General features: G+C 41.1%; 1 protein-coding gene across 5 annotated transcripts; it reads right to left on the bottom strand.

Moving 5' to 3' along the window:
* Nucleotides 1-930: 930 nt before the first annotated feature.
* b3gnt2b (UDP-GlcNAc:betaGal beta-1,3-N-acetylglucosaminyltransferase 2b) lies at nt 931-25,671 on the bottom strand. 5 transcript variants are annotated; one of them, XM_086180889.1, is made up of 4 exons: nt 25,395-25,671; nt 12,508-12,632; nt 9,039-9,130; nt 931-5,761 (listed from the first exon to the last, which is right to left on the bottom strand). In XM_086180889.1, the coding sequence occupies exon 4, from the start codon at nt 5,734-5,736 to the stop codon at nt 4,543-4,545; it is 1,194 nt and encodes a 397-aa protein (XP_086037015.1). In that variant the 5' UTR covers nt 5,737-5,761; nt 9,039-9,130; nt 12,508-12,632; nt 25,395-25,671; the 3' UTR covers nt 931-4,542. The 5 variants fall into 5 exon arrangements, with proteins under 5 accessions (XP_086037015.1, XP_086037016.1, XP_086037018.1 ...); XM_086180890.1 differs by lacking the exon at nt 9,039-9,130 and having other exon boundaries at nt 12,503-12,632; XM_086180892.1 differs by lacking the exon at nt 9,039-9,130 and having other exon boundaries at nt 25,375-25,670.
* Nucleotides 25,672-26,923: the final 1,252 nt, after the last annotated feature.

The raw sequence follows: 26,923 nt of genomic DNA, 5'->3' as shown, positions 1-26,923 counted from the left end.
GATGCAGCCAGCGCGCTCGTCTCCTCCCCGGGCGCCTCTCCACCTACCAGCCATATCTCACCATTACCCACTCATTTCCTGGCTAAGTGCGTATTGCCCTCTGCCAGTCTTTCAGTTTAATAGCTCATGATGGCCGAGTCCAGTAATGAAAGTATTGAATTTAAAAATCTATGAGCCAAACCAATTAAGTCTGCAGGTCCATGCTGGAGTGCACCGTCACTGCTCTGTTTTACAGGGACAAGGAGGGATTGATAGAAAATGACCTCTTATTGCATGAGATTGAAGGTGTTTGCAGGCTCAGTTTGTTTATATGCTGCTGCCCTCTGCTGGCGTAAAGGAGAACTGCACAAGCTGATCCTCGGACGTGCTTCTTTAACTCATCTCACTGATTAAAACCCAAATGTATTTAGTGCCTCATTAGAACGTCTTTGAGTTTTTTTAGTTGTTTTTTTTTTTTTTTTGGTTCCTGGTTTTGCTTCTGTGATTTGATGCGGAAAAATCTGAGTAGATTCTTGCTGCAGTGATGAGTTTGTTGTCAAATACGGAGCGCAAATCACACCTCCATCCTCTAAAAAAATAAAAATTGAAACAAGAGAGGCTGAAACAAAGCGATTGGGTCCGTTTCATCTTGTGCAGGAAATGGGATCAGAAAGCAACTTTCTAGAGAGGAAAGGAAAGTTGTGCTGCTCGGGACAGGAGGTGCTCACTGCCAGTCACGGTTTCTAGTGAAGGTTTTAAAACATCTCACCAACGTGAGCTTTTTCCCTTTTCACCCCCGGGACTCTCGCTTCATGGCAGCACAGGAACTACAATCTTTTGAACGACTATGTTTTGTTTCGTTGCTTTTAGCCGTGAAACATTTTATACTCATCAGCTTCACACTTTGTTTACACTGCAGCGGGAAGAATGCAGCAACGAGTTTTTATTCAAAAACAGCAAAATGTTACTTTATTGAAATAATCAAGTCATTCTAGGTAATACAAAAAAAAAAACAACAACAAAAAAAAAGCGATCACACCACAACAGGGATGAAATAAAAATCAAACATCAGGTACAAGTTTGGTCATCGTCTCTGACCAGTGCAGCGTCGTGTAACAGAAATGACAAGTTTTCAAATACGAGTTCAAGCAGGGACGTAGCGTAAAATAACGGCTTGTGGAAGAAAACGTGAGTGACAAACCTGACAAGACACATGATGATGAAACAGTGGAAGCCATCACCGCATCAGCTGTGACTTTATTGGATCGTTCACCCCGAGTGGAACAAACGTCAGTTAGACCTTCTGGGAATCCGGTCACGTGATGGTCTGAACCCTCTCAACTTTCCCGCACATGAGAGCGTTACAGGACTGTTTCCTTTACTGGCTTATTGTTGAGTTCTGAAAACACCAGCAGCATCTACGGACGCTCCAGACTAACAGGGACAAGACCTGCGCGCGCGCGCGCGCACACACACACACACACACACACACACACACACACACACACACACACAGCAACGCAAAACTTGACAAAATCAAAGCGCAGTGATGTGACAGTTGAAATTCGAGAGGACAGACTGCAGCCGATCAGAGAGGAGACGTGACATTCCTAAAAAAAAAAAAAGATGTGACGATGGCTGTCGACATGTAAACATTTCAAGTAGCTGCAGGCATCCTGTATTATCGGTATACGAGCAGTGAGCACGTGGAGGATAAATGACCTGAGGAACAAGAGAGTGATGACAACACTTCCTCCTTCCTTCACTCCATTCTCTCTCGTCATCTTTCGTTTGTTTATCCTACTTTGAGATGGATGGGTTCTACCACACGACTGAAATAATGCCTGGTGGGCTGCAGAAATTTGAACCGCCATCTGCTTGTGATTATTTGTAATGATACTGTACGTGTGATGATTTTCTATATTGTAGAAGATGTTTATTTATATCGAAAACCCAACTAAAATGGTTTCTAGTGTGGTCATATGAAGTGTAAAGAGGCCTGGAGAATGCAACGCGTAGGCCAGACGTCTCTGCAGCACCACAATATTTAATATCACAGTTTTTGACACACAATTAGCCTTTAATAAATATTGCCTCTTACATTGCAATTAAATTTTGATTAATGGCACAGCCCTAGTTGATATTTCCAAAGCAGACCATGTAGTGAACCACGGCAAGTAAAGACAAGAGCCTCAGTGCAGGTGCACAAATAACAACATGTGACAATCAGGAAGTGTGGAGCCAAAGGCTGAAATAAACAGAAAGTTAAAACATGAATAAATTAACCAATATACAAAGTATGCAGGACTAGTTGTCGGTTCATGGTTGCCAGTGTCTGGAGAAAGCAATAATTAAAATCCTGACCAGCAGGGGGAGACCTAACAGAGGCGTACGCTCGTCTTCCTCGTGGAAGCAACCACCCGGTTCAGGGTCACTGGGGTCAAGTGACTGAAACAAACATTCATGCGACTAATTTTCAGTGTCGACATCATGGAGCAACTCCAGCGACATTCTACCGACGAATACTGAAGAAAACACTTGGAGAAGTCACGTCAGTCACATGACCCTGAACCTGGGTGCAGTTGAACATTCATGCACTATTCTAGCAGGCTTTGAAGAGAGCATCTCCACCACTGTAGCAGTCTAACTCTAAGTATCTACGCGTCTCACATCCAGCAGAAGAACATTTTGTTACAACGCAAAGTAAACCAATGCAGCATTCGGTTCATAAAGTGAAAGAAAGACAGCACTCTGTGCTAAAGCCACACAGCAGTTATACAAGCAGTAACCTTCAGATCATTCCATCCTCTCACTGACTTTGAAGAGTTTTCTCCCTCTCAAGTGCGCAAAGAAGGAAACAGACTTCCTGAATGTGACTGGAGCTACTAAGTTCTTAATGAATAAAATACATCCTTTCAAATTTTTCCTGACACAAGGATAAGAAGTGGAGATGCAAGGTTATGAAATGAAGACTTCAAAACAATCACTGAACTTTGCACAGACGATTAGTCAAGTAAGAAAAGCTTGGCTCTGGGACACGAGGGCATGTCTGACCAGCTCTGTAAAGCATCTCGGAGTCACAGATATCACAGTACAGCATTCTAACACTGCAGCTGCAGGCACTCGTGAGGCGAGTTACAACGAGTCCTTCAGGCAGAAGCTTGACTCGGCAGCTCTGGGAACGCAGTGAGGGTTTATCTGAGCACTTTTTCTTATGGTTAACCAAGAACCTGAAGCAAAATTAAACAGCATTTGGATTTCTCCATCACACCCAGCCCACATCTGGGCCCCTGTTGTTCCTGTTTCCTGAAAGTGAAGTGTGTGTGACCCTCCACCAAACACACCGTTAAAAGCTGACTAATATTTTTAGTTTTGTCCGGGCATGAGATATCAATCAGTTAAAAACGGACAGCACAGATTACAGGATGCAGAGAAAGTTAATTAATTAGTTAGCTGATAAAATTGAGGGTGAAATATCTGAATTTCAGGGTAAAGGAGGGCTGAACTACATCTTCTTAAGGCTGGTTGTGTTTGGGTGAGTCACAAGTAAATACTTTAAGGAGTGTGGATGGGAATAGCAGCAGGAACTGAGCCCCCAGCAACAGGAAATGTTCACCAGGGAGCTGCTTTACAGCCACCAGCAGTTAGCTGCTGTCGGAGGGAATTACTGGCAGTTAGAGAAAAAGGTATTTGGACGCTTAAAGTTCAAATATGATAACAGTCTTTTCCTGTGGCCAAACAACAAAGAGCCCCCGGCGCCTCGTTTCCACATCTGGACATCTGGAGTCTGGAACTATGTATGACACTCTCCCATGGCAACGTCTGTTTGTGAAGCTCCTTCTATTTTTTGGGGGAACAAAATTTGCTCCACGTGAGTCAGACAGGCCGAGCGCTACAACAAACAAAGCTACAAGTGAGCTAAACTACAGGCTAGTATTGCCTCTGCAGCTACTTTGCAAGAGTTCCATGTGAATATTCCACACGTCTAGTGACTGACAGACCGAACTGACCTCTTGCCCCAGGCTGACCAGCGGGTTTCTGTCACCCTGTGGGGGCTTTAGTCTGTACATTATCTGAAATGATCGACTCCAGAGGTCTGTGGATGGAAGCGTGGCGCGATGAACATCTCCCTGGACTCAGTTTCCATATAATACAGCATCAGGACACTCCATCATGGAGTGGGCAAACAGTGTTGAAGCATTATAAAGGCCATATAAATAGTTGTGATATAAATATGTGCACACACAGAAACACACACTCACTTTGGGTGAAGCTCATTCGACAGTAAAGCAGGATCAGGTCCTCAATAGAGTCAGATCGAAATACTACGGTGGCCATTTGGAACAACAAACATCGCAGGCTTCTTGTTTCAATGGTACAATGCAACAACTGCAGCATGTTGAAGCTTGAAGAGACCGTTGAGAACATCTTAACTTAAAGCTGCCAACTGTAAAGCCGGGACCCTGTTCAAAATTAAATAGTTATAACTTTGACCTTTTAGAATCAACCCTGAGCTCCTGACTTGTCCAGGGCCGTTTCAGTTGATCCCAAACTGATGAAGTGTCACTGGCAGTTGAGGTCGGGTTGATTGAGCCAGGACCAGATCTGGATCATCTCCTGTGGGGTCCTCGGGTGAACGAGCATCAAGCTCTTGTAGGCGCAGGGGTTCGACCTGTACTTCTCCTCAATATTAAAGGTCCTGAAGCCTTTGTGTTTTGTAGGGGCCAGCCCTAACTTCCTCAGACACATGCCTGTGTAGACATCATCTATCGGGTAGAGCGCCACATGTTGTGATGCATTCTGCAGACGAGCAGCAATGTCACCAGAGTAAAGGTACCCGCCACCCCCTGCGTACGGAGGGTACGTCCCAGAGTACATACTCTCTGGGATGAAGTATTTGACCTTCTTGTCTCTGTGTGGCCCAGCGTTGGTGATCACGTCACCCACAAACAAGTCTCTGGCCTTGGACTCTGAGAGGCCCTGGAGGAAGTCCAGGATGCGGTAGGTGTTAACGAACACATCGTCGTCACCTTTGAAGATGAAGCGAGCACCTGAACAGCGAGTTTGTATCCAATTGAGAAACAAAACTTCCTTGACAGTCAAGTTGAAGAACGAATCTCGATAATCCCACTGGATGATGTCTCGATGACGGACGCTCTCGTAGTGCAGTATCTCGGACAGGTCTGGGTGGTGGTCTCCCGCTGTTGCGTTGCCGAGGAGGAAGATGGTAACCACCGTCTGATTGCCTATAACTCCCGCCTGTCCCCAGGACTGGCGGATAGCCTGGCGGCGGTCAAAATGTGGTGCCAGTGATTTCACAGCTAGAAGCAGAAATGGCGGCTCCTTACAAATATCAGGCTGGTCCACTATGATGGGGTAGGAGCGGCAGCGCATATACAGCAGGAAATCCTTAAAGCGGTCAGGGAGGGAGTTGTAGTCCTTTACCTGAGTGGTTACCCTGAAGTCAGGCTGGCAGGAGTCAAACGTCAAATTGGTGTCATTGAGCCAATCAGGCATGTCTGAGGTGCTGGAGTTGGCTGCCAGGATGGGATTGTTCTTGAGGTCCAGAACCTGCTGCTGACGGTTCCAATACGCTGAGTTTGGAACCAGTTTGGTCCAGAAGGGTAACGAGGGGATGAGGACTTTGTTACGCCCGTTCTTGTCCTGGCTGCTGTGTCGGGTAATGAGGATGAAGATGAGGAGGTTGATCATCGTCACTGTCACCACCAGCTTGAGCTTCCTCCGCAGCAGCGCCATGACAGCGTCCTGCACCTGTCACAACCTGAACGAACACACACACACACACACACACACACACACACACACACACACACACACACGGAATAAATTAATTTAGTCCGTTCATGACTCAACCATTCCAGAATCAATGGCATCCCACTATCAGATACGAGCACATTGAAGGAAACCAGCTCCTGAAGAGAACTCTGGAAAAGGATGTGGATGCGGGTCTACAGCCAGTAAATGCAGCACAGAACAACACACGGGAAGTGCTGTTGAAAACGTGTGTGTAAGCAATCCATCGCGCAACTAACTTGACCTGTATTGACCAAAGTCCTGATGGATGGGTTGCTGAGGGTAATGATCATGAGCTTTCCATTTCAGGGAAAACAAGATAGCAATCGCTGTTAGTTATGGGTGGTGTCACTTCAGCACTTAATGTCTTTGTGAGGAGAACTGTTGGAAAACATTTTCATCACAAGACTTGCTAATGCCAAACACTGATCAAAAGTCAACTGAAGTAAATTAGGAAAGAAATGAAATATGTGGAATATTAAAATATGTTGCTTAGTTACACTGTAAATTAAGTGCCTTAGGACATTCAACAGGAACAAGAAACTAGAAGATTTAATCTTATTTTTTTAGTATATCAGAATTTTTCAACCAATACACCAATTCACAAATAACGATACTATTGAGATGTACAATACTTGGATATTTAGATGAGACAGAAACAAGGAGTGAACATCACGGTGATGGAACAGAAGCTGCGGTTGCATGAAAACATGAATATCACTGTGTCTGTTTTAGCTGTGACATCAGGCTCAGCTAAAGCATCTTGAACAGGACGTGGCATTGCCTTAGTTGAGGTTAATCTGGGCTCATATCAGCAGTTACTGGTCTGATGTTGCGTAAAACAATGAAGCTTCTTTCTGAAGACGCTTCAGTGTGGTTTTTGCTAACAGGGTTGACATGTTTAGCAACCACAATTCTTTAACCTCACTCCTACCGTTGGTGGGGCCTTGATTATTTTCACTTTTTGTACAACGATGAGGAAAAACTCTGCAAATCAGTAACCAAAGGTGTCATTCAGGTCATTCCTGTGGCACGGTGTTGGTTAGCCATAGATCCCAGATATGAAAACTGTGATGAGTCTTTTATTAGCTCATGATAACATAATTTACAGTCATGAAACAATATAAACAAGTGGGTAGTGCTATGTGCTACAAACCCTATTTTTTTGCCATCCCCCCCCCCCCCCCACACACACACACACACTTTTGCAAGCCTTTTATACAGGTTTGTGGAGGATTATTCTACCATCAAGGTGTGTTCACACCTAACGCGAATGGGGCACAAATTTTTTGCGCAACAAGTACAACAAACAATAACCAATCACATGGCTTATATGGCCTTTGCTTGGCCCCCCCAAAAATAATAAATAACTTTTTTCAAAACTACTGCTGGAAGCAATTTGATTTCATTATAATATAGAATTTGATTTTGAATGTGAATTTCTTTTTTTTAGCACGTTTAAGTTAAAAGTGACAGATGTATTTATTTAAATGGAAAATAATTTGAAACAGTCTTCCTGGCCTTGGGCCCATATTCCACAATGTGCAATTTAATGCATCATGAAGCCACAAATGCTTTTCCATAAAAAGTGATGTGGATTTCAGAGTTTACAATGTGCACCTGAATGCAACATGAAGTCTCTTTGTTCTCGACACGGTCAATGATTTGCAAAGTGTAGTATAGTCGATGCACAATCAATGTAGTTTTTGAGAGGAAATACTGAGGCATCCAGTGCGGTGGAAGTACATCAGGGAGGCAGTGTGTGTCTGTGCTCTCACTCTCAGAACACCCAGGAATGGGAGGGGCAAAGTGGGAGGAGACTGACCAGGAGTCAAATGATAGCATTATTCTCTCAGGCAGATTAAACAATGTTAAAACCGGTTGTCAGGTTAGGTCTATGTCTAGGAAACATCATCTTGTTTTCATCATCATCCATCTGTGTTTTTTTGCTCTTTAAACTCAACCATGGCGATGGAGCCACTCCTTCACAGCAGCTAACAGACTGTTGGACCGCCTGGTTAGCAAGAGAGCAGAACTCAACATGTTGTGTGACACTGTATTATTGTAAATTTACAATCATTAGTGTTACAAATTGATAATATGTCACAAACTATTGTCTTCGATGATTTTCTGGACTTTAAAAGGGAGTTCATGTGTAAATTCTGGCAGTTAAGTAATGACAATTAAAAGGGTCAGCAGAAATGACAGGGACAGGAGGGGGTCCTCCCACAGTTACGTAGCAATTTTTTTAAGCAATAATGTGGGCTCAACTGTTCTACAGTGGTGAGGACCATTTGTTACCTGACAGATTTATATGGTCCAATGTCTTGGGCATTACAATCAGCGTACCAGCTCATCCAGCACCATTTGTGGGTCATTTCAAAGCATACAGTTCAAGGTGTACTCTCACCATGGATCAGACCCTGTTTAGAAAACAAAAGCCACACAACACCCCCCCCCCCCAAAAAAAACCCAAACAAACAAAAAAAACCTGACAGCATGTGAGTACTGGTTTCATGCAAACAAAGCAGCCTTTCACCAGTCTGCCTCAGGTTTCTGGCTGGCTGACTGACATCTTTGCAGATGAAATTCTCTTTGCCATGACGCACTTTGTTTTCTCCGCTTGCCATTATTGTCACTTTTGTGCCTTCCTTCCTTTCTTTTACTTATGTCTTCCTCCTCTTCCTTGTTTTAGTGCTTTACTTAACGTAATTACTGCTGCTTTTGTGCCAGCGAGGCAGCCACTTGACAGCCCATTTACTGCATACGGAGTCACTCTCACTGATGAACTACACATTTGTGAAGTTGTGGGTGATGTTTTCTAAGTCAGATGACCAGAAAACAAAGACACATCTTAAAAAATAACCACGAAAACAAACCTTGCTTGAGCCCCACCCCCTAATTTACATAGCCAGTGGTGCAGATGTGATTGACATTAAGGCTACAGGAGAGGACAAACTGACATGTCATTGAACAAAGACCGAGGCTTCAGTTTGATTGTATGATTGAAACACATGTTAGATGGTACTGAGCTGTGTAGCATTAGCATTCTGTAGCATTCTGAAAGCCCAGATCTCAGCATCTGGGAGATATTATGGTCACTTAAAAGCAGTAAAGTTCTAATTTCTTTACCCTTGCAGTCAAATCCTTTCCAGGAAGAAAAGACTCAAGAGTCATACTAGGTTCTGTCAGAAGCTGCAAACACACAAAAAGTAAAAAGCGAATATACATTTGTTAGTTCTTACCCTCCCACACTAAAACAGCATTGTGCATCCAGTGTGACGAAATCCGCTCTGTTGATTAGGTTACATGTTCATGTTCTCTGAGGACTTCACTCCTGTAAGATTTTTACACCATGTTACTCTTTCCTAACTTTGTCTAAGCAATTGCACACTAACAAAACAACATCAATGAAATTAATCAGATCTTTCCAATTGATTATTTGTGTCATTGTTTAAACATTTTGTGTTTGAGTATGAAGCCCAAATTTTAAGAAATGCTGAATTAAACATATAAATTACATCAGACATATAAGCTTCCATGGTTTTTCCTGGAGGGGCAATGAGACGCAATCTCTAACTACACCGCTAGATGTCACTCAATTCTGCAAAAAAGACCTTTAACGTAAACACCTGTTTTGAAAAGTCAAGAAATTCTGACCCTTTTAGTCAGGAAATTCTACTTGACAATAAAATAAACGACTAGAGTTCAGTGGTTTACCGTCCACTGCACCACAGCCTGTATCCTTCCTGTCTCTGTATCATGTTGCTCTCTGACTCCTAGCAACAACTCTGCACTGCTGCATGCCTGTTTGCTCTCATTCAGAAGCCAGTGCCACTCCTCTACTCCCCCTGCTCTTGGAGTAACCCATTTCTTCATCTGTCCTCCTTATCATCTTTCCTTTTCATAAACTCATATTTACATGAAACCAGAGTGAAAAGGAAAGTAAAAACACCACCACAGGAAGATGACCTATAATCCTGTAAATTTATCATCAGGGTAGATTTACTAACAAAGACAAGCAGAGGCATAGCCTTTTCTCTTCTCAACCATTCCTTTCCCGGCCTTGTCTTGTGGATAATTATCTTCCTGTTCTCCCCATCACCATACAAAACAAAGACACCTGGGAAATGAATTGACGGGGGGGGGGGGGGGGGGGGACAAACAACATGTTGACTCGACCACAGCTTCCGCACATCTAATTAACCATTAGTCGTCTGACGCCAAAAGCATATGGACCTGGAACCACCTGAACCATCTGTGGCTACTTGGAAAACTTTTATTTAAGATGTAGGGCTGCTCTCATCAGAGAAGCAGGTATCAACTGAGCTGAAGTTATTTGACCTACCAGTGATGACTGTTTACATACTGTAGGTGTATCTAGAATAATTCTGGAAAAATTCAAAAGCCATTTCGGTGTTAATGTTACTGAACAAAGCTGGATTATTGCAAATGGAGCCCTTGTTGCATTGAGTTAAAACAGTTAGGTTTCCACATTTTGATACTGAAGGGTAAAATACATCTTCTAGAAATTTTGCAAATTCCAAAAAGGTACATCATCATGCAGGACAAGCACTCACACAGTAGCTGCCCAAGAAGCACGGTATGTTTGTACTTATTAAGAAGTGCAGAGCGTTCACGAGCGTCCACACAGGAAGACACAGACTGATTTGTGTCCTCTGAGTGGAATGCGTTTGGCGGAATTACAGTCTGCAGCATACAGAGAGAGTCATTGTTTGGTGAGTCCACTGATATTTATAATAATGATCAAGTATGAGGGGTGGTATAGCTCAGAGGTAGCATGGCTGTCTAGCAACCGAAGGGTCGCAGGTTCAATCCCCACTTCCCCTGGTGACCATGTCCAAGTACCCTTGAGCAAGATACTGAGCCTCAATTGCTCCTGATGGCCCTGTGACGGACTGGCAACCCACCCAGAGTGAACCCTGCCTCTCACCCAATGTCAGCTGGGATAGGCTCCAGCCCCCCCGTGACCCTTAATGGGTAAGCAGTATAGAAGATGGATGGATGAATCAAGTATGAGGTGGTGTTTGATTGTGGTATGTCTTGAGCACAGGGCTGGGAAGTACAGTCTAAAATCATTATCCTTTTATTTAAAACGATCAATGAATAATTCACTAAAAACATCTGTGCAGAGGAATATTGGAGATCATAGTGGATGTCTTAATCATGTACTGTACTGAAAAAATGAACAGAAAATTCCTAATTGTAGCATATTATCTACCTAATTGATTGAGTAGTTTAGAGCTATTCTAGGTATTTGATTGCTGAAACAGGATAATTAGTGTGCAGTCTCTTGTTCTAAATATCCTGCAAATATTAAAATGGCTATGAATAAAACTTTTCTGGCTCGTGTCATTACATTATCTCATGATGTTTTTGGGTCTTGAATGACGTTATTTGACATATTCGTCTGATAGAAAGGGAAACAGGTTAACTTCTACAGCCTGTTAACAAAATACAAGCTAGAACTTAACCCCTAAAGAGAACGGTATTTATTCTCTGACATGCTATAACTGAAAATGTACTTTTACTGTGATATTTATGGCTTACTGTTAACCTGATTCTGCTCTGACCAGCGGGGTTAGCAGTTCTTGCCTGCAAACTAATCATAGACCCACAATATAGAGCGCTGTGCTGCTCTGCCACGATCAGGCAATTTACAGGAAGCTCTACTTTCTTTCATTCTTTTTGTATCATAAATGATGAAAGTATGGATGTGACAATTTTTGTACTGGATCTCTCTAAGCGAGACCTGATACTATCACATTTGTATGATTACTATTTTCAGTGTTTGTGGACTATATGGCCAACTGAAAACATTGGCCAAACTGCAAAGTTTCCTCTGCCACTGCTTGTGCCTTCAAACTAAAAAAACAACAAACAGTGAGCTGTTTTAAATACAACAGGAAATCAAACATGGCATCTTAAAAACCTTTGAGAACATCTACAAAAAAAACAAACAAACAAACAAAAAAAAACCTTGGTTATAAAATGCAGGATTGAAATATCGAATCAGTTGAACATAAATTGATTGAGGATGAATGAACATCTTAGAGAAACATACTTTACAGTGAAATGGATTATTGTTTAAGACTCTGTACCAGAGGTAAATAAGTTGTGACCAGCTAAAAAGAATAAAATTTATAGCAGCAAATAGAAGTTAAAGCTCTAAACAAGGTGGTGTTGATAGAGGAGACACTCTCTTAAAAACAAACAGACTGAAATGATGTTTGCCGTTTCATTGATCAGCCACAGTAAAACAGGTCTGTGGCGCAACGATTAGATCTGGCAGTAATCTACTGGACAATGCCAGCTGTGTTTAACTACTGAGGCTTCCACCTGATAAGAGGTTTCGTGAAGTGGGGGTTGGCGGTTGGTGGTTGGTGCATGACGGCAGAAAAAACGGATCAGGGTGTGTGTGTGTGTGTGTGTGTGTGTCATTGAACAGAAACATATGAGGGCTGCTGGATAAGTTCAAACCTCAATAAGGGGTTAATTTGAGATGACAATCACAGAAAATTGGATATTTTCCAGAGCACACTGTCACCTCAATGCAATCGTCTTCAAAAACTCAAATGCAGAAAAAACAAGGCAAAACCTAATGTGACCTCTATTTATACATTTGTGCATGTTTAAAAAGAACTTTGTCAGCTGTCTAAACACAGATGGGAAGTGCACATTGTGCAACCTTACCTGCACTGGTGAGTGGGCCCTTGTCTTGTCTTGGTGTCTCCTCTCAGCTCTCTTACCCCATACTTAGCTCCACCTTCTTGGGAAGAGCAGCCAATGGGGAAAAGGGGATCAAGAAGAGGTCTAACCTGAAAATGGACGACACAACCTTTGTGTCAACAACTGTGTGGAACAAATGTGACCAAAGGCAAAGATCAGGCAGGCAGAAAAGGAGAAGCGGGGGGAAAAAAATCATTCCTTCAAAGAGAAAGTAAACTAGTTTTTCCATTTTGTTTTTCCTTTTTAACCTTGACTTAATTTGAAAAATACAAATCGTGAATCAATGATGAAAGTTAATGATCATTTGCTGCCCTAGTTTTAAAATTGTCAGCAGGTTCAACCACAATATATGCATACATAGACAAGAGCTTGAAAAAAACCTTGAAGATTTATGTTTTTCTAATCCTGAAAATATTGAAAATATGGTAGTGGTATACATGACGTTAAAGAGTCACAACACTGCATAAACCAGACCAAAGCCTGGTTCCTTCAGTTCAGGAATAGGAACTGATTTTGACTCACATACAGGTAAAGGAGAAGTAAGACAAGAACTTTCAATTTAAAAAAGGAGAATTTCCATGATGCTGTGATCAGATGCGCTTGAAACGCATGTAATGTCTCGCGAGTGAACAACATACCAAAGTATGTTGTTCACTCGCGAGACATTACATGCGTTTCAAGTGACTCCTTGTGATCAGATCTCACTTCTCTGCTCAACATGCAAATAGCTATATCAGCAGACAAGTGTTTGCTGTGCTTTGTCTGCCAGAGGTTAAAAGGGAAGGATGGAATCACGACAATCAGATGTATTACACAATTTGAATACAGGACTTTCTAAAAACTTTTCACCTGGGGTGGTGATTTATATCCTGGATCACAAAAAGTGTTGTGTGCCTGGTGTGTGTTCTGGTGTTTCTGCATTGGGTCATCTCCTCTTGGAATGCCAGCAAAGAAAATGTTAACCTTAAGTCTCCTCATCATGTAGGTACTGTTCATCATACAGCAGCAGAGTAACTGAGATCCATAGAGTTAACTCTACTCTTGGGATCCTGCAAAACTAGATTTGTGGTCATCTTTTCTGATATCAATGAATTTACAAGCCTCCAACAGCTGTTTCAATACCACATTCACATTGGTACTGTCAACAACCATGGACAAGCACGAGGGAGTTGGTTCAACTGAATTGCTAGCTGGTCACATTTAGTGTTACTGTGAGTAACATTTAGTGTTAGTGTGAGTAGGTGACAAACTGGATTTTGTTTTAGCTCAAATCAAAGTTTTTCTTGATTACCGAGTGTACGACTGAAGACATGGATTTTACGAGATGATGCGCTTGAGAGATTGTAAGAGGACATTTTTGGACTGTTTTGCTGTGGCTAAAGGGTTTCATTGCTTCATGTTAAATATTCATAACATCTTCGTGAGTCTGGTGAATTATTGCTTCACATGAGTCCAACTAAGCATGTTTCCTTGAAAAAACAAACAAAACGTGGAAAAAAAAGACCCGAGCCTTGGCTGAATTGTTGAGTGTTGGGACCTGATGGTCCAGCAGGCCTCTAATTTGAATCTAGGAAGATTGTCAAAACGCCAGTTAGTACATCTAAATATGTCATGAATTCAAATCCTAATTATTTAATAACTTTTCCCAGTCACAAGCCCTGGTGAGATTGTTTGAAAGACCAATGACACTGTAGACCTGCCCTCTTAATCAAATACCAACAGGACACATTTGAATATAGAGAGCAAACATTGCTTGAGGTAGAAGGAAAATTAAAATGTAATTACCAGGGCAAACACAACATGCTCTCCAACTCTCCTCTAAAGAATGTAAGCCTGATTGCCAAAACCACAGACGGTTCAAAGTCTAGCAGTAATGATTAAATACACCAAAGAGAGCTTTATGAAACTAGCAGAACACATAACAGATTCCAGACATGCAAAAAATACCAGTATAGATTGTCTTTCATGGATAAGTTACAGATCCACCAACTAGAAAATAACTGCCAGAAGAAAGATCTACTTAGATTTTGCCAGAGCTCCCGTCATACACATGACTGAATTTTGTTAATCATTAAATCCACTGGTTCAGCAAGTCTAGATATGTGGGGTTATTAGATAATGAGGAAATAATGTATCACCTCTCAGAGCTCAATGTTACTATACAAAGCAGAAACGGCTTGAAGTTCTCAATTTCACACCAAAAATTGAAGCGTTAGCAGAGGAGCTGGAGAACAGCGGAATGAATCACCAGTTTCTGAAAGTGATTGACTAATTTTGACCTTTATGCATGGCATTTCATCCTCTCCTCCTGTTTCCTTTTTAAAGATCTCAGACTTTAAAAAACTGAATCGTTCAAAACTTTACAAGTAGAGAAGTGTTAGTGAATCAAGAATATTAGAATTGGGTGCCAATACTGACTAGATTCAAGTTGGATATCGGAATGATTCCACAGCCTGCAATGGACTCACCATAATGTACCATGAGACAGAGCCACATGATGATCTTTGCCTACTTTGTAAGTAAACTTCTTTTGAATGTTTTATTTAGTGCATTTTTTATTTGTTTTTAATAAGAAGTGCTACATGATTTACAACATCCTAATGTTGTTATTTTATAAACAATAATAACGATAATCCATCGATCCATTTTCTTCCGCTTAACCTGTTAAGGGTCGCAGGGTGGGGGTGGAGCCAATCCCAGCAGCTTTCGGGCAAGAGGCAGGGTTCACCCTGATAGGTCGCCAATCCATTGCAGGGCCAATATATAGACAGAACCATTCACAGTCACGCCTACGTTCAGTTTAGAGTATCAATTAACTTCGTCCCCATTTGCATGTCTTTGGACTATAGGAGGAAGCCGGAGAACCCAGACAGAACCCACACAGGCACGGGGAGAACATGCAAACTCCACACAGAAAGACCCCATGGCCGAGCCAGGGTTCAAACTTGGAACCTACTTGCTGTGAGCCGACAGTGCTGACAACTGCACCACTGTGCCCCCCCCCCCCCCCCCCCCAATAATGATAATATTTAAGTAAAAGAAAAGATCTGGTATTTGATTCAATATCATGATGGAATGGAAATAAATTACTTGAATCACATCAGAGCTGAAAAAATGTGGATTCATGCATATATACTTCAGATCCAAATAGTTTAATTTCTGGACACCACATGCAAAAATACTCTTAAAATATACAGGAGATATACAAATATCTCCTTTTTACCAACCACTTGATATGTGACAGTGGGGTTATGCTTGTGGTACAGTGTATTGTGTGTCTGCTACTAGCTATTAGTTCTAACAAAAACTGTAGTACACTTATTAGTACATCAGTACAGCAACTAACCTTCCCTAGGTAGCTGAAACAGAAGAAGTCACAGACTAAGAAATAAGATGCCATATTGTGGTGTTGCCTAATCGTCGATTAAACATTAGTCAGTGAGGAGGAGTCTCAGACTGCTAAGTTTGGATTGGTCGGTTATTCTCATGAAAAAAACAAAAAAACAACATCAAACTCCACAGGTGATAGTCATGCAAGCTCTCTCACTGGTCACAGCCATGTGCATGTGGGATTTCATTTATGCATGCAGAGCAGAAATACTCCACGGCGGAAATTATTTTCCACTTGTGATTACTGTTCTGTGTACTGGCATTCAGATCCATGTGTGATACTAGAAGCCTTATCTCCTCTGGGGGGGCAGGGCTGACTGCTCGGAGTCAGTGGGGTTCTACTGTCTGTTGTTAGTGTGTGTAGGAGACCGCCACACACAGAAACTAATAATAATAAAAAATAATAATGTGAAAACAGATAGTTCTTCTTCACATAGATGCTATTTAATGTTCAATACAAGCTTCATTATTGATATGTCTGTAAGTCCGTATTGTGGTTGGCTACAAGAAAAAGTACATTCTGATAGGAACATCGGATTTCTATTTTCTATCTACTCCATCTTACTCAAAGGTGCTCACTATGTTGGTCCCAGCAGGCTCACTCAGGAACACACTCATATCAACTAACAAACACTGCAACACACGATACATTGAAATACCACAACTCTGCATACACATATTCCTGTCCAAATTCAGATTCATGACTAAAATTGTGTCCACAGTTTCATGCATCTGGCCGTAAGTCTGAATCCAAGCCAACACTGAGGGAAGAATACAGACAGCAGGTCAATCTGAGGAACACAAGGAAATATTGCACTGAAATGTTTTAAATTGTGTAGAGAAACCACATTTAAAATTTGTAGACAAAATTTAAAATTTTTAGGTTTGATTCCACATTTAAACTTCACAGCTTGAAAAACAGTCAGACTTTTCATGAATATATTCCTTAAGCAATCAACAGATGTACACAAAACATGTCATTGATTGAACAAACAGCGGAATCATCACTGATTTACTAAAGTTAAAATAATAAAATGTATAACAGAAAATATATATCCAAACGTGAACTTTTGGTGTTTTTCAAATCATGACTTGAACTGTTTATCAAAACAGGTGCAGATTAATTGACTGTTCAACAGTTAATTGATCCATTAGCTTTCATTGCAACAATGCAGAAATATTGTCCATATCCCGAAACAGAAATCAGAGGTCCTTGACCCAGTCATGTAATTTGCAGCACATTGTCATCTTATACATGTGTGGGTCATGGCTACCATAAAGATATTTTTGAGGACTACTTGACCCGGATCAAAAGAATATACTAGGATGTCGTGGCATGAGGGAATATAGGTCTAATAGCAACATAGTGTGAGGCGAGAGGACTGTAAATAACTCACGGGCTGCTGCAAAGATAGATAACGCCTCAACTGGGGTCAGCCCTCCCAAATATCTACAGTCTACAGCAGTGTTCACACAGGGCTCAAGGTGCCACTTCAACTTTCACTGTTTATCACAGGCACGAGAGTGTGACTGATTTTCCTACTTTTTGGCTGTGCTTGTTCTGTTCTTAGTAAGACCAAACATCCACAACTTAACTATTTGATACACAAGACTATTGTTAATATTGTCTTCAGACTTCATGGAACCACCACCCAGAGGTTCTTGCAATTAAACTGGTTAGGCGTGAAAACACCATGATCTACAAATTTCTGATGTGGAGAAAATGAAAGCAGCGAGACTATGACTGAGCTGAGGAATACATATTCAGAGAGCAAGGAAATCCTTGCCTCTAGAATAAGTATAGCAAAAACAAAACTATGACAAGAATGTTAGGTATGGTTCCTTGATTAAGGTTCAGCCATGAACATAGCTGATGTTGAGAAAAGGCAGAATTTATGCAGATCTGTCAGGTGTTATGATCCTTGCATGAAAGTCAGTTTGCCCCCTGAAAACAGTTAATGGAGGAATAAACAGAAACCTGCATCAACTTCTGCCAAGAGCAAGAGCGTGCAAGCACACATGCTTGCGCACGCGCGCGCACACACACACGAGTTTAAAATAGAACGGAATTTCTCATTATCAACAAATACTTGTCACTCTGCCTCCAAGTGCTACAGGTCGTCTCTATGTATGGTGAGAGTCATTCACTCACACTCAACACGTGTGTTAAGCTGGAGTGACGAACATCGAAGCTGTCCATGTCTATGCTCAATTAATGCAGTGCACAAACAGGCTGAGTTTAATCCTGACACATGACTCTGTGTGATCTGATGAGTAAAGATGCTGTGTGCATATCTCACCCTTAAAATAACTAATGCATGTGGAACCCATGGTCAGTATAGCAGCTCCAACTGATAATAGTCACAGAACTGCCTGGTAAACATCAGCCATTACAGTTAAAATTCAATCGTGTATTGTACATGACAATGAGTTAGTGTCCAAGATAAAAACCTGCAGTGTAGGTCTCCAACACAAAGCTAGTGTTATAAATTCAAGGATGCCATAGTCTTACATTCATAAATCCTGTGACATTTTCAAGTAAAACCCTAAATCCCTAGCTACTGTTTAATCACACCAGGCAAAGGGTTTCACGATTATGAAACATTTCTGTTTAAGGCAGGCAAATCATCTGACTGGTTACGACAATTATACTATGAAAATAGAACATTGCGCAAGTCCAGTGTCAGATGAGAGACAATGTTATGAACCTTCTGATTTCAAAAATGGCAACAACTTTGGCAAAAGTGCCTTCTAATCTTATAGTAGCAGTGTGATTTAGTGAGATATTATGGCAGAAATGGAATATAACACAACACACATTAGAGCACAGTCACCTCACACCAGCTCCTTTACATTTTAGTTTATTAGCCAGGTCATTGTTTCTTTTGTCATATGTTACTCTTTCTAGTTCTATATTTGTTGCTGAATGCATGTGGACAGCAACAATGTCCCCTCGTTTACATCAGAGACCAGACGATTTTTAAAGTTGGCTGGCAGCAACAACAATAGACGTCCCCAAAGAATTTAAGAGAACACAGATGAGGAAAAACGCAATGTGGGAAAGGGGGGGGGGGCAACCAAAGTCCAATCAGAAAAGCATTAGAATATGTTTGTTGCCTTGTGGTCACTCCCTAGAAGTTTTATGCAATACTTATCAGCAGTATTTTTAGCCATTCAAATTAAATAAATCACAGCAAAAGTTAAGTTGGACACAGCAAATATCTAGACATGTTGATGAGGCTAAATTAAGAACAGACATCAAAGAATTTCTGCTTCTTTCCTGCTTGACATTTAAAAACACTGGGCCTTTTTGTCAGACCACATTTTAATGCATAAAACTAATGACTGCAGACATTTAAACACTGCAGCTATGGCTGGGGTGGTTGTTCAAGCTCTCAAAACAAAAAGGCCAATTGCAGCTAATGACAGCAGACATTACTGGGAGGAAGTGATCAATTTAACAAGAAAAACTGTCTCAAGGGGATACTGGGGATATCTTGCAGTCACAAGACACCAAGAAAACGCCAGATATCATGTAAGATATTGTGAAGCTAAGAAACACAACAAGAGGCTGTGTTTCTGGTAATAATGTATATAAATTTAAACGTGAGGAAGCCAACAATCATGAAGCGCTTCATGTCCATGGTGTATTTGGCCCAGATGATTCAAATGGAAGAATTTCACGTTGGAAGTCGACCAGGTAAAAAGTAAACAAGACTGATTGATTCCTGTGAAAACATCGCAGGGCTGGAATATCTACCTTCAGGTCTAGTTATGAACTTCAAACTGCTAAATAAGTTATGTCACACATCCTGAGGGACTGAGGACAGGAAGAGGGAATGGAGATGGGAGAGGAAGAATCAAGACAATGGTGGTTGAAGCCTTCTAACAGATAACGGACATCTTCAACTCTCTGGAGCATAACATACTGTACTTCAGCCAACAAATCCAGTTTAAGCTCTACTTTTCAAACATAATACCAACAATTTCATTGTTAAGACTTCAGGGTTTTTTTGTGCTTTATTCTAGTAGTGAGGTGCACTGCGGGTGAATTTGTTGGGTCTGTTCCCGATGTGGACTTGGGATTTGAGTGCAAAGCATTAACTGCTGTCACGATCATGAGAAGTTTGACCTAAAATTTATATAATGGTAGAATTTAGAGGAAGGACAGTTTGTATCATGTTGCACTACTATTGCAGTACAACTGACAGTAAAAGTTAATTTAAAAAAGGACAAATACACCAACAAAAAGGTAACTTCCACTCATGGAAAACTTCATGAAATGCCATAAAATCAAGCTGCTCAAACTGAAAAAAAAAGAAAGCCTTCAAGTGGAGCAGGACAGGGGTTCATGATCGTTTTGATTTGACATGGTAGAAAAGATTGCTTTTATTATCATTTCTTGCACCTGCTGTCTCTAGTTTGGCATCAAGCTGTACAGGTACATAGTGAATGACATCAGCTGCAGCAGCAGCAGAGCGAGGAGGACAGGAAGATGTGTCAGAGTGGCATCAAGATGGCTGGCGTGTTTGAGTCTGCTGTGGCTGCATGGAAACATGGCGATTGTATATAAACAATGACCCACATCTATTGTGCACAGATTTTTTTAAAGTCTAGAATGAATTGAGCTTGTTCAACCCTCTGTGGCTTATTAAAATTATTTTGTTGCTGACTTCTGTATTTCTGCGCTTTAACATTTATGTATTCATTTTTACAAGCTTCTGTCTTTAGAAAAAAGTAATAATTTATGGTGACAGCAAATTGTGCGCCCATAATCTTGACTGATTGAAAACACTATATAGCAACTTTACAGCAATGGTTTTAATGACCACTCTTGTTTTCAGTAATACAGCTGCCACCACTAGAGCTGCACCCCAACTGCAAACCTCTTCATCCACAGGAAATGTTGTACATTTATCTTAAGTGGTATATTCATAGTTTCTTCTAAAAAAAACATATATACATATTATATTTAAAATTAACCTCATTGTCAAGGTTTCGTCTCTAATGAAATGCAATGGAAAACAGAGTCAACACAAGATGCAGAGTACATAACTGCTGTGTGTGTGGAGTGGCCATTACAGGTAATGGAATGGGCCGTTTTTCCCTCTCTATGGCAATTAATGCCTATAAATAATCTAACCCTGCTGATTTGCCAAGGCTGGTAGCTACAGCTGTCCAGAAGTGACTGACATTATGGATTAGGTATGTTCATTATTACAATATGTCCCTAAAACTTTTAGTGTTTGAGGTAATAATGGGACACCAGTCTTCTCATAGCAGATGGTTATTTTGCCGGAGGGGTGTGCATCACTTCAGAAGTGTTAATTAGATCATTCTGGTTGCCTAAAAGTGGAGTCAGCAGTTACTTTTTTTCAGCAAGTATGCTGTGTTTCAGGTGCACTTTTGCAAGCCGATGCTAGCTACCTCCAGCTCCACTCTCTTGTTCAAATATAATCACTTTTGGCTTGGATAAACTGATATGGCAACAGCCTCAATGCCAAGCTTGAGGTTTAGAAATGGTAGTCCACAAAGCAATGGGTGATTCCATAGTGGCTACATCTTGTTAATGAAGGCGTGAACTAACAGACTGACATCCCGATTCTCCTGTTAGCATGGTTGCACTGGTTAGGACAAAGCCTCCCTTCATTGCGATTTATTTTAAGAGAATACGGTGCCTTCAAATATAACACAGCGTAGTTTTGGTCACCTTCACCCTGAGCAGAGATCAAATCGCCCATTGCCACCAGAGCTACAACCATTTTCAAGTGTAATGACCAAAAATGAGCGATTGTGCTGACTGAGTAATTACACTATGACAAGCAGTGGAACTATGTGATGACCGGCAGCAGCTGTGCTCAGTGACTACACACAGAATCCTAATAGTGCAGTCCTCAAAGCGATGCTGGAAGCAGCAATGCAATGTGGCAACCAGCTCATTGGGAGCTGCTAGAGGGCTCAGTCCTTATGCCGTTCCATATCACAAACAGTCACATGCGCATTTACTAGATTCTTTTTTCCAAGGTGAGCTTAATTTTGTCGGGTGGAACTGAAGGTAATAATGGTAAACGTACCAACTCAGTGCAGCTTTAATGCAGAGCATGTTCTCGCAATGTAAACTAGCACTTGGAAAATTGTGGGACAAACTAAAGAATTCTGTGTCAACATAAAAGGAAATGTAGTTTTAACACAGATTTGATGGGATGTCACCATAATTAGCAGCCCCCCTGGGATCCTTGAGGTCTCCCAGTTGGCATGTGCTGAAATGACTGACCTTAAAAATGGGAAGAAAGCTGATGAGCCTGACCTTGAAATCAGAATTGATGCCACATACAAATATGGATTGTATAGAAGCCTCAAAATCGGCTGCAACTGTATTATGTGTATGTTAGAGTTAATTTTGGCAGCTATTTCAGGTTTAATTTTATCTTTAGACTAGAGGTTATTTAGCTTTAGTCACAGTTATTCAATTTTAGAGTTGACAAAAGCTAGAATTTTGGGTTACCCAAGACCCATTACGTTTGTCAGTATTTTAGTAAATCTCTCTTTGAATTTTATCCTACAGCCACAAGTCATTTTCTTAAGGTAACCACCAGCTAAGGTAAAATTTTAGGACCAAACATGTTTAGTTCTAAGTTCACAAGGCTCAAAATTAAATCAGCAACTGATGACATCACTGCCCAGGGCAGCTGACAGTGTTTGGCTCTTACAATGTATAAGACTTATTACTCAGTGCTGGTCCTCTCCACCGCCCTTGAAACAGGCATTATCTTGAGTGCTTGGACTAATGATGAGGAATATTTCATTCTGTGACATGCATTAGGTGAGATGAATACAGAGGGGAGGAAAGAGTGGGCAGAGAAAATGCCCCGTATGTTATGAAAAAAGACAGAGGCTTGATTAAATCAAGAGTTGAATACATATTACATGATGGTCAATGTGTCCTTGAGATGGAAACTGGAGCTTGGGCCTGCCACTGACTGCTGCTGGCGGATAGATTCATACATGACGGCTGGTAAGATTTATTGGCCATTTATGCAGAGAGAAGCCTGTATCTGAACAACAGCAGAATGGCTCAGACATTAATGGAAAGGCGCACTAAGTGTATTTTTGCTACGATGCCAAAGATGTATACAAAAGCAAATTGTGTTGTACTTAAAGTGAAAGCAACATCAGACAATACTGCACCAGCTGTGTTCCAACATAATGAGATTGAGACAAAATTGATACTCAATACTAGCAGCTAATTGGATCTTGAGGAAGCACCACCACTAAACCTGATCTTCTCTAAAATGCCTCTCTCACATAGACTGAAAACAACACACGCACACAAAGAAATCTTATTAAGATCTTTTATCTAATGCAGCTCATCACAAGATGCGTCCAGTTTCCCTCTTCGCAGGATTAGACCTAGGGCTGGGATGATCCACATCTCTCTGATCCAATCCAATCACAACACTTGGAGGAAGAGTCAATATATGGTACTATCTATTATTACAATTATTGCAATTAATCTTGCAAGGCCAGACGTGTCTCCACAGAACAAATGTCTGTTTCAACCTGAGACTATTCTCATTTAGCAGCATCAAAACACCAGGCTTGCTTGTATTCTCTGTAAACCAATCATAACCATTGTGGGTGGTGCTTGACCCTGGGTGGAGCAATGGTGTCCTAACAAAATAATGTCTGGAGGTAAAACATATTCTATTTTGGAAACTTGTTAATACATTAATATTTTTGTATATCATTCCAAGAATTCACACATATAACCCAAGGAAAGTGATTTATTTTCAAACCAAAATCTTTAAATCAAAATTTGACATTTTGAGTGTGAAGGTTGCTAAACACTTGCCAGCTGTAATTTCTCGAAGAGAGGAGTGTTCCTATAAGGAGAATAGCAATCAGGAGCCGATGATGAAATAACGGCTGGCTTCGCGCAGAAACCGAAGATCGTAATAATGCTGGCTATCGGCGTTCTGATCAAGATGCTACCCCATACTTTGAGCTGGATAAAATAACACGAGACACATAAACTGATCCATTTAGAGCTCAAATACATTCCGCAGGAATGTGTATGAATTTAATGCATTTTTGGCTCTCTTTAATTGGAGGAAGTACTGCGTGGTTAACTACAGCCTCATGACGTGACTAAGCATAATTCCAATTTTAGTTATGGTAATATTAAAGACATAAAGAACTCCAGTACCACTAATGGTAGATGTTTATTAGAATCAAATTGGGAGAGAAAAAATGTGGATCAGAATATCTCTGGTTTGCGGTTGTTCACATAGTGAGAGGGGCTTTTGGAAACAGCAGTGCACAAAAAGTGGAAGGGACGTAACAACTAAAATAAGACAAAAAGTCATAGTTTAATAGATACAAAAAGCTTTATGAATATGATTTTGGGGGATATAACATGCCTGTTAGTAAAAAAAAAAAAAGGTTATCACAGATTGTCTTTGCATTAATGTTTTAGATATCAAATCTGATTTTGGTTTTGTCCTTTTTTTTTTAATAACGACTAAGACAGAGACAGATTCTGGAGTGGATGAAGACTAGCGAGTGTGGTTTGGACTTCTCTATCTAAACATAGCATGGTTACAGGGCTGACACACTTTGGTGCAGTAACTCTGGAAAATTTTGCTCATGTGATTAAAGACTTTTCTTCGGGAGATCATATATGGCATTAGAGAGACAGAAAGTCAAGAGGAGGAGGTGAGGAGATTAGTGCTGTACCTCCCATCCCGCTCAAAGTAAAGTATTGCCTATTAGAAACACAGGATGGTCCACAAACAGATTTTTTTTTTTTTTTTTGTTAAGTATTCTCTAATTTATCTTCCCTCAAATGTTGGATTGACTTCCTCCTTCCTCCTTACTGGGGCACGTGATTTAAACTCATCATACAGAACCTCCGTAGGAATTCTTCTGTCAGTAGTGTTCAGTGATTCCTATCAAATTACCGAGAAATCAAGGGCGAGGAAAAACATGTAGAAAAATGCCCAAACATCAGTAACTAATTCCCCTGAGAGAAATGTTACACTTAACGACTCATTTCCTCCAAAATAAATTTAGCAGTAAACCGAAAATGAGTCAGAATCCGTTACCCAATATTGGTTTCGGCTTTTGGCCAAAAATAATTCTCTATGCATCACTTATTCTTTTGTTTTTAACTTCATATTTCATAAATAAAGCTCCCCCCCCCCCCACACTCTCTTACCCACTGAGATGAACATGTCAGTCCTCGACCTCATCGCCTTGAGGATGCGTGTAATGTTGTTTTAACCTCGCGCAAAAAAATAAAAAATAAAAAACAACAACAAAATATGCAAGAATTCACTCCACAAGTTGTTTCTCCACAAGGTACAGCCAGTGATTTGAAATATCGTGCTCCTGTTAACTCATTAAACCCGAGTCCAGCCTGACTTTAACTCGGTTAGTTACCTCACGGTGGGTTAGCTTACTTCTAGGAGCAGTTGGACGGTCGCGCGCTGGGAGCCTTGACACAAACTCCTCGGCTTCGCTGGTGGTGGTGGGCGGGAAACGGCTCGGTCCGGTCCTTCTTTGTCAGCCCAAAATACCTCCAGAAACTGCGGAAAAGTTAAGTAAATCCATGTGTCCTTTTCGGTAGTTTTATACTGGGCACTAGAAACGTTCACACTCCCCTGGCGACGACTGAAAGCTACTGGTTGAGGAAGCCTCCGCTTCTCCTCTCACCGGCTCCGACAAGAGTGACGTTGCGCCCGTTGGGCGGGGCGAGGCTCCTCGGCTGTCTGTACACTTCTGAGGACCCCACCGTGGTAACAAAAAAAAAAGGTACTGTCCGTGGTGTCAAGGGAATTCCTCTCCCTGGTCTATTTAACCGAAACTGAACCGAAACCCCCCTCTACTTTAACCCTCATAGAGCAATTCGAAGCAATGAGGACCGGGGAAATTACCTTCACGGTGAATACATGTCCTCAATACCATTATTTAAATGCGTATTTGTTCTCGGAAAGATAAAAAAAAAAAAACACGTATTCACAAACACACACACACACGCTTACAGTATTCCTGAACTTCTGAGGACATGACGCAGAGGGGTGTACCTTGGCGTGAGGCTGTTAGAAGCGCTTCGGGCGGAACAGAGTGGCGATACTCCCTTTCTTCACATATTTGCTGGTTTATCAGCAATTTAAATGAGTATCCCCCTCTACAGGCATCAAAATAATAAGTAGATGAACAAAATAAATGTATTCACTGCAAGGGACTTTATAACGATGATTGATATTACTTTTAAAAATAAGTGTTACAGGATTTTTTTAAAAAAGTACAACTCAGTGTTAAACTGAATGCTGTTTTCGGAAGTTTATATGAATAATGACAATGCATGTTAAAGAACATTGTTAACAGATGTAAACGTGCCAGATTGTAGCATTGCATCCATTTTTTTTAATCCTAGTCCCTAGTCAAATGGCAATAAGAATAAATGTTAATACTTTCATGAACATAACGATGACCTCAACTTTAAGAAAACACAGGTAAGAAAATACATACATACCAGTTTGACAACTCATAGGAGACGATTGTAAAAGCATGGTTGTAGCTGGTGTCAGACAGGTTGGTTTACGTACTTCAGGAACTGCTGGAGCGCACGAGTCAGTGAGCTGTAGTTTTTTGGTTGGCAATACATCGATGATGGAAATGGCCAAACACGTTCAAGCTGAACGTTGACAGTAACTCCATCTACCTTTAACGCCCACGAAACTGGAGCAGCCACGGTGGCGCAAGACCGCATTTGAAAAGTTAACCATGACAAAAAGTCTTCTTTGAGCCAAGCTTTTTCCTGAACCTAACCTTGTTGCACTGACACACCATTAAATGTCATTATCTTTTTTATTAGGATCAGTTTCAGATGCCGCCACTCAGCGCTCAAATGATTGCGGGTCATTTCAGAGGGTTGGAACAAACAACATAGAGGGTTGTTTTGGTTGGAGGAATTGTTGGCTTCATG

This window comes from Aulostomus chinensis, chromosome 16, assembly GCF_037954235.1.
Source record: "Aulostomus chinensis isolate RoL2024-O1b breed Wild chromosome 16, RoL_Achi_v1.0, whole genome shotgun sequence".
Lineage (NCBI taxonomy): Eukaryota > Metazoa > Chordata > Actinopteri > Syngnathiformes > Aulostomidae > Aulostomus > Aulostomus chinensis.
The sequence above is the reverse complement of the archived record's forward strand: the minus strand, read 5'-3'. Positions and strand labels throughout refer to the sequence as shown.

What these genes read in the sequence shown, in the direction of transcription:
- b3gnt2b (XM_086180890.1), bottom strand. Translation starts at nt 5,736, where the DNA reads ATGGCGCTGCTGCGGAGGAAGCTCAAGCTGGTGGTGACAGTGACGATG.